Source organism: Petaurus breviceps, unplaced genomic scaffold (assembly GCF_028583685.1).
Source record: "Petaurus breviceps papuanus isolate PSGF00001 unplaced genomic scaffold, PetGlider_PUasm1.0 139, whole genome shotgun sequence".
NCBI lineage: Eukaryota > Metazoa > Chordata > Mammalia > Diprotodontia > Petauridae > Petaurus > Petaurus breviceps.
In genome coordinates, this window is record NW_027185697.1 from 22,742,830 (window position 1) to 22,751,942 (window position 9,113).

A 9,113-nucleotide genomic window follows, 5' to 3' on the forward strand; every position below is an offset into this window, starting at 1 on the left:
TGAGATTCTGTGATTCTGTAATGAAGTGCTTTTCTCTTTTGTATGCCTTAACATCAGAAGTAGTATTCTTATGAGCCTCTCTTCCATTTTGCCCAAATAGAGTCATGGGCTTAGAGTGAGAAGGGTCCTTCAAGGTTACTCAGTCCTTTTATTTTTTTTTAATTCTGGAAAACTTTAATTTTATTGTAGGTGGAATGAGACACAGAAAGTTAGATGATTCCAATTTTGTTGGCAACATCTAAAGCATCATAGTCTGGTGCGAGACAGACATAGACCTTCTTCTCTCCATCGGGCCGGATCAGTGTGTCGACCTTGGCCACATAGATGTCATACAGCTTCTTTACGGCCTGCTGGATCTGACGCTTGTTGGCCTTGACGTCCACAAGGAAGACTAGGGTGTTGTTGTCCTCAGTCTTCTTCATAGCAGACTCGGTGGTCAAGGGAAACTTCATGATGGCAGAGTGATCGAGCTTGTTTCTGCGAGGGGCACTCTTCCGAGGGTATTTGGGCTGCCTTCGAAGTCTCAGTGTCTTGGGTTGCCGGAAGGTGGGGGAAGTTTGGATCTTCTTCTTTTTGTGGCTATGGACACCCTTCAGCATTGACTTCTTGGTCTTCAAGGCCTTGGACTTGGCTTCTGTCTTGGGTGGGGGGGGACAATAGCTTCCTTCTTCGCCTTTGGCACCATGTTGGGGGAAAGCCAGTCCTTTCTTTTTATTTAAAAAAAATTATTTTGTATTTCTACTGTTTTCTTCATCACTTAGAAAACTCAATGTATCCCTTTCTCATCCCCCTGCCTTTCCCAGAGACCAATCTTTTCCAATAGAGATTTTTTTTTTTAGTGGGAATAAAATGACTTTAAAAAAACTATCCAACATTTGTAATGGTAATGGAATTTGAAGATCTTCCATGCCCCTTGTACTGGCAGGCTAGCAGGTACTTAATACTTAGTTTTGGGTTCATAATTGTGTCAGGTGTTGAGACCCAGAACTTGTGAATCCCCCAGTGGGATGAACTTGCTCACATGGCAGCAGGGGATGGGCCAGGGAGAGCCAGAGCTGAGTAGGGGCTAGGCTGGATCCAGCACAGTCAGGAACTTTTTTCTGAGAGCCATCCAGAACTTCTGCTGAGAAATACCATGAATGAGAACTGCTAGAGTGAGCAGCATAGAGGCTGAGCAGCTGTCATGAGTGAAGGGAAGAGGATCTTTGCATGAGAGAGCCTGTTTTGTTTTAAAGGCTTGAGAATATGGGTGTTCACAGCATTAACTATGTGTTTCAACTCCATGGCTCCTCTAATGACTTTGACTTTCTGGTTTGGGGACTCAGCTTTCTGGAATTTGAATAAATGGTTTTGCTCTGTCCCCCATATGGAGGACCTGTTACATTTTGTGATTCACAACTACAACAGCATATTTAGAGTCACTGTGGGAATTGTGAATACATTGTTGTTACAACACTGAAAAAAAAATCCACATAGCATTACAATTACATGCAGTGTTCCACATTCATAGCTCCCCATCTCTGCAAAGAAGCATTGAGAAGTAGAACACTTTCTTATATGCCTTCTTTTTGGCCATGCTTAACTCAAATATTCATATGTCTTTGTGATATCCTTGATTCAGAAGTGTCAATCATACCCATTTATGGTCCATATGACTCTGATCCATGACCTTCCTAAGGAGTCCAATCAATGTAAGTGAGGCCTTCCTTCTCTTGATATCATAGCAGTCTCAGTAGAGTTGATCTTTCTGACCTGCTGCATTTTGAAGATAAAGAATTTAAGGGTTATAGAGGCTGAAGGATCTGTTCAGCTTCACATGGAGAATATATCACACAGGGAGCCAGTACCTGATCTCACATATTCTGAATTCACAATCAGCTTTCATCAAATATTCAACTAGTCCAAAGCATTTGCTTGTTTTTTTCTCCTGAATTGATTGTCAGATATCTTCTATTTGTATATGGAATTTTTAAAAATAGGCTGCAAAACACATCTACCCACAGAGGGTTTGACCTCTTTTTTCTTTTCTTTTCTTTTTTGAATTGCCTGTTTGGTGCACAGGATGTGATATAAATTTCAGAAGACATGATGAGCAACGACAAAAGGAGCCTGAGACAGGACAGCACATTAAAGATGAAAAGGCCTTTGTTACTTTATTGCTATTTGTCCTCATCTATTTCCCCTTCATTGGCTTTGGAAATAAAGTCAAGAAAAACAAAGTCTCTCCTTTCTGATTTCCTCTGTAATTTTCCCAGGGCTTTGTAATAGTAGGTAATAGGGACTTTGTTTAGAGCTTTCAAAATTCATTGTCAGGGCTGACAGTACAGAATTGTGAGAGAACAGTTCAAACATGTTGTTCTACTTCTGAGTGTGTGTGTATCAGGCGTGGGGAGGAAGTTGTTGGTATTTGCTTCTTAGAAATCAGACTTATTTCTTGCCTGCTAGATCCTATCTGCACACATGCAATGAAAATGGGCTTGCATATGGTGAGCTTAGAATGACATCTAGTAGCTTGCCCAGCTATTGCAATGCAAGCTGTTATTCCAGCCACTCCCTCTTTGTGAAATTAAAACAAAATGGTCCTTGAAGGAGGCAACTAACTTCTGTACTACTGGTCTACCCAGTTCCCTGCTACCTTTTTACCTCTAGTAAATAATTTTAAATGCTTTATCATAAATAAATTTAAAAATTTAAATAATTTCACCCTAGTGAATAATTTAACTTTTGAATAGGATGTTTTCTTTCAGAGGCAGATTCTAGCCATGGTTCTCATCAGATAGCTGTGGTTCAAAAGAGATCAATGCCTCTGTCTTTCCACCTTTGAGCTATTAGTTTGGTTCCTGGAAGGGAGAGTTATTCACATACGAATCTTTTGATATGGGATTTAGTCTTATGTTGCTCTAAAGCTCTAAAATGTGTGTATCCAAAAGAAGTGAAGGTGCCATGATAAAAGCTATGATCAGAGTGAGCCAAGAACTGATTATCCAAAGGTCCTATTCCTGGAATAGTTTGTAAATAAAGAGATAACTATCAATAAACAGTCATTGGACTTATGGAACTCATGATGGATGCGGGTTTACCTGGAGTTCTGCTCAAATCATCATCATCATTCTAATTATCTAACCTAGCATTGTTTGAGCAGAACTAATCCTATCCTTTTCTACTTAACCACAATTACTAAGTTCTATAAGTGTTTTCTTCAAAAATATTCTTCTCTTTTCTATCTCCCTCCATTTCTAATGCAATGATATAATAGTTGGCCTTTCTTAGCCTCTGTACATGCTACAACTTCTTGAAGCCACAGGTGAGAGTTGGGTGAATTAGCTCAACACCAAAATTAGATGAGCAGCTCTGAAAAGGGCTCAGGTAACCCTCACACCAGAAGTACTACTCTCCATGGACACTCTATACGGTAAACAAATAAGTAAATACAAGAAGCATTAGACAGAAAAACAGGTGGTAATTAATGATAGAAGGCACTGGAATTAAGAGAGATTGGGAAAGTTTTTCTGAAGAAGATGGGATGGTAGTTGGAAATGAAGGTTAAACTTTGGATGCCTAGATCAAACTTGGCCCTTTTTGTCATCCGGCCTAATTTTTAGTTATTCTCTAGGGAAGGCATCTATATACTTAAGCACTTACAGAACTTAGTCATTGTGGTTAAGTAGAGGACCTCAAAGTCAGGGAGGTGAGGAGGAGGAGGAATGTTCCAGGTATGGGAGATAGTCAGAGAAAATGGCCAGAATTGAAAGGTGGAGTGTCTTGTTTATAGTACAACCAGGAGGCCAAAAGATGAATAGGAGAATGACATGATAAGGCTTTTCTTCAGGAATATCACTTCGGGAGCTGAATGGAAAATATATTGGAGTGGAAAGAAACTACTGATCATCTGATGTGAGGTGATAAGAACCAGGATTGGAGCAATGTCCATTGGAGGAGAGGGAGACAGAGAGAGACACACACACACGCACAAACACACACACACATGCAAGAGAGAGAGACAGAGAGACAGAAAGACAGAGACAGAGATACAAAGAGAGAGACAGAGACAGAGAGAGAGAGGCAGAGAGAAGATTAGGAGAGCATTTAGGGTAGTTCCTTGGCGTATAGACACAGTTGTGGTCCCAACACTTGGATGATGATCAAGCCAAGGAAACTTGGGAAGAACTTGTAAAACCAGGAGGAGAAGCACTGAGTGAGAAGAATGCAATGACAATTCCAAGAGGGAAGAATAAACAGTCTGGAGAAGAGGAAAATCAGCAGTAAAGCATGATATGGAAAGGTTAAGAAAGATTAAGAATAAAGGGGAAAATGCTATTTGACAATTGATCATTGATAAATCTAGAGAGAAAACTTTGAATTGAGTGAAGAGTCCAGGAGAACAAAGAGGTTGAAGACTGGAGGGATGGTGGTTACTTTTACAATAATGAGAAAGTTTGGAAGAAGGGAAGGTGTGGGGTAAAAGATAATGTAATCACAACCTAGACTTGACTCTCTATCCTGCATTACTTTTCCTCAGGAAAAATGAAAAGTATATGGAGGGTCAAGTCTGAGTTGGTGCGGAGCTGTCCCACTGGCCAGCCATGAGGTCAGACAGGGTTGGAAGGGATGGTAGCTAAAGTTTCCAGGTGGAGAATTATTCCAATGTATCTGCTAAACGTGGCTCAGTTGAGTAATGTTATAAACATCGCTATGACCCCACACCAATGATTGCCCTTCATGAGGACAGCAGTGAGAGGGAACAGTCATGAAGTGTAATCGTAGATGCTACAATTGGTTTGAAGAAAAGACCACACTTGACTATCAGAGAAGTGGAAGGCAGAATGCAACCTATCCTTCCACCCTTACTGGTTGATCATACATGCATTGGGGTCATTCTGAGGTCCCAACTTATAACTTTCCCCAGTATATAGATGCCTTCCCTAGAGAATAACTAAAAATTGGTCAGGATGACAAAAAGGGCCCCTTTCCCCTTTCCATGTCACAATGTCTGGACTGCAATCATCATTCTTAGTTTCACTACCTCCTAATAACTTGTAGCCTGCCTCTGGAGTGCTGGGCTATGAGAAGGGAGCGCTCAAGTAATATTGTCCGAAGCCAGAACTTCACAACGTTTCCCAGTCATTTCTATAGCATACCGCACCTCACCATTTTCCAGCTCCTCTTGGTGTGGTGTCTTACCCACTAGAATGCAAAACTGGCCAACTTTTCTGGAGAACAATTTAAAAATAAGGCCAAAGGCCTATCAGACTATGCATATCTTTGACCTTTCACAACCACAACTAGGTCTTTGTCCCAAAGAGATTAAAGGAAAAGGATCCATATGTACAAAAAATAAGTACTTTTTGAGAATAAAATATTTAATCAAGGTTGTATTTTGTTGTCAAACCCAAAATCCATAGCAGAAATTATCCATAAAAGTAATACAAAACATAATATATAGGAACTTTTCCAAATTTTCATTCCCTAAACAATATAGACAACCTCAATGATATTGGTTTTAAAATCTTCCACCATCTGAATATTGGACAAATGTCTTCAGGTGATTATTGTGTTGTTATCACTTTGAATACTATAAATTACATTCCAACTGCAATTTGTAATTACAAATCCAACAGTATAATAATCTGTCCCATAGTCTTATCCTCCACTGGTGTGCATTCTTCTTCTGCCCCCTGTATTATATATTTTAAACCCTCTCTTTAAATTTTGGATTCCAAATTTCCTCCCTCCCACCCACAGTTTTATAGCCCTTTGGGCCTATTTTCACATTGTTCTCTAGAACTGTTGGACCATTTCTCTATTCCACCAACAATTCATTAGTGTACCTATTTTTTCCTTTATGTCTTCCAGCATTTTCATTTTTGTAGGTGTAAGGTAGTATCAAAGAGTTGTTTTAAATTTTCTTTCTTTAATCAATGTGACTTAGAGCATATTTTATATGTCTATATGTCTATAGGTAGTTTGATTTTTTTTTCTTCTGAAAGCTGCCTATTTATTTCTTTTGAAAATTTATCACTTAGGGAAAAGATCTTATATTGTTTTTATAAATTTGACTCAGTTCTACTCTATATATTTGAGAAAAGACAGCTTTGTCAAAGAAACTTACTATATATATATATTATATATAATTTTATAATATAATTAACAATACATCATAATGTATAATTAATATGTAATATTAATAAATTATAAATAATAGTATACTATATATTATAGATATTTTACATACTTTATTCTTTGAAAAAATGTTGATGAGAGTGAAGTTCAAGCATTGCTCACGTACTCCCAATTTTACCTTCCAAAATAAAAGCCCTACCTTTCATATCATGAAAAACATAAAGTGAAAAATAGTATGCATTCAGCTGTGTTCAGACTCCATCAATTAGTCTTCTGGAAGTGGATAGCATTTTTCATCAGAAGTCCCTTGGAATTATCTCATATCATCAGATTGCTGAGAGTAACTGTTATTCACTGTTAATAATATTGGTTCATGTACATCTTTCCAGGTTTTTCTGAACTCTTATCATTTTTATAGCCCAATAGTTTTCCATTATAATACTATAATACTTGTTCAGTCATTCCCAATTAATGGTCATCCACTCAATGTTCAAATCTGTGCCACTACAAAAAAAAAGCTGCTAAAAATATTTTTTCTATAAATAGTTCCTCATCCTTTTCCTTTTTTTTTTTTGTTTTTACATCTCTCTGGTTTACAGACCTAGTTGTATGTTGCTAGATAAAAGGGTATGAACAGTTTTATAGCCTCTTGAACATAGTTTCCAATTGTTCTGGAGAACAATTGGTCAATTCACAACTCCAATAACAGTGCATTGGTATCCCGATTTCCCCATGTCCCCATCAATATTTGTCATTTTGCTTGTCTATCATATTTTCTTGTTTATTTTTTCTTTAGATTTATCTAGTTCTGAGAGGAATAAGATAGTTGAGTTCCTCTACCGTTATAGTTCTACTGTCTATTTTCTCCTGTAACTCCTTTAACTACTCCTTTAAAAAATGGATGCTATCCCATTTGGTACATATATGGTTAATGTTCCTAATACATCATTGTCTATGCTAGCTTTTATCAAATGTCATTTCCACCTTCAACACTTTTAATGAGATCTATTTTTGCTCCTGCTTTTTTCTGAGTTCATGATTGCTACAGCTCCTTTTCTTTTACTTCAACTGAAGCATAATAGATTCTACTCCAGCACCTTATGTTTATTCTGTGTGTTGTCCTGCTTCAAATATGTTTCTCACAAACAACATATTGTAGGATTCAGATTTTAATCCTCTCTACTATCAGATTCTGTTTTATGGATGAGATCATACAACACATTCACAATTAGGATTACTAACTGTATTTCCCTCTATCCTGTTGCCCCTCACTCGACCTACTTTTTCTTTCTCCTTTCAATCTGTCCTTCCTCACAAATGTTTTGCTTTGACCACCTGCTTCAATCTGCCCTCCCTTCTAGCAGTCACGCCTCCTTCTCTTTTTCTTCCTTCCCTTCTACTTCCCTATAGAGAAAGATTATTTCCATATTCAGCTGAGTGCATATGATATTCCCTCTTTGAGCCAATTCCAATGAGAGCATGGTTCAAATGCTGTAGTCCACCCCGCTATTTCCCCTCCAATGCAATAGGTATTTTGTGCCTCTTTCTATAAGATAATTTAACCCATTTTACCTCTCTTTTTCCTCTTGTCCCAAAGCAAGAGTCTTTCACCTTTTAAATTTTTTGTATATGAAGCCATCAAACTCATACTATACCCCCACTCTCTGTCTGTATATACTTTTAACTGCCTTAATAGTGACAAAGTTTTAAGTTTTATAAATATAATATTCCCATTTAATACTATTAAAAGATTAACCTTATTGAAACCTTGTTCCCCCACCCCACCCTGGTTGCCTTTTTATATTTCTCTTGAGTCTTCTATTTGAAAACCAAATTTTCTGTTCTGCTCTGGTCTTTTCATTTGGAATGTTTGAAAGTTTTGTGTTTCAAGCAATGTTAATTTCCCCCTGAAGGATTATGCAAAGTTTTACTGAGTAGGTGATCTTTCTCTGATCCTTTAGTGTAGAAGAGTGTGAATTTATGATATTTTAATTATTTCTTTCTGGGACTTGGGAACTCTGGAATTTGTCTATAATATCCCTAGGAGTTTTAATTTGTGATAACTTCAGGAGGTAATTGGTGAATTCTTTCAATTACTATGTTACCATCTGGCTCTAGGATATCAGGCAATTTTCCTTAATAATTTTGTGAAATATAATGTCTAGGCCGTTTGTTTTATTTTTGTTTTTTTTTTTTGGGGGGGAAGGAAATTGTGGTTAAGTAACTTGCCCAAGATCACATGGCTAGGTTTTGTGTGTGTGTGTGTGTGTGTGTGTGTGTGTGTGTGTGTGTGTGTGGTGTTAAGTGTCTGAGGCCAGATCCACACTCAGGTCATCCTGACTCTGGGGCCAGCATTGTACTTACTGAGACACCTAGCCACCCCTAGGCTGTTTATTTTTTTTTATTTTTTTTAAAGCAATTGGCATTAAGTAACTTGCTCAAGGTTACACGGACAGTTATTTCTGCTAAGTATCTGAGCCTGGATTTGATCCCAGCTCATCCTGACTCTGGGGACAGTGCTCTTACTCCCTGTGCTACCTAGCCACCCAGCTGTTTATTTTTAATCATGGCTTTCAGATATTCCAATAATTTTTAATTATTTTCCCTTCTTTGTCAGTTGTTATTCCAATGAGATATTTCACATTTCCTCTATATTTTTCTTTGGTTTTACCGGTTCTTGATGTGTTATGTAGTAATTCGTTTCCATCTGACCAATTCTATCTTTTTTTAAAAAAATAATTAATTTATTTATTGTAGTTTTCAAAATTCACTTGCTTAATATTTTGAGTTCTAAATTTTCTCCCCTCCCCTCTCCCCAACATGGCATGCAATCATCAGATATAGTTTCTACATATGCATTCACCCTCAATATATTTTTACATTAGTCATGTTGTAAATCAGAATTAGAACCAATGATAGGAATCATGAGAAAGAAGAAGAAGAAGAAGAAGAAGAAGAAGAAGAAGAAGAAGAAGAAGAAGAAGAAGAAGAAG

General features: G+C 37.5%; 1 protein-coding gene across 1 annotated transcript; it reads right to left on the reverse strand.

Moving 5' to 3' along the window:
* Positions 1 to 209: 209 nt before the first annotated feature.
* Positions 210 to 599, reverse strand: LOC138145887 (large ribosomal subunit protein uL23-like). The gene has a single exon (XM_069067532.1). The coding sequence runs from the start codon at positions 597 to 599 to the stop codon at positions 210 to 212; it is 390 nt and encodes a 129-aa protein (XP_068923633.1).
* Between the last annotated feature and the right edge of the window lie 8,514 nt (positions 600 to 9,113).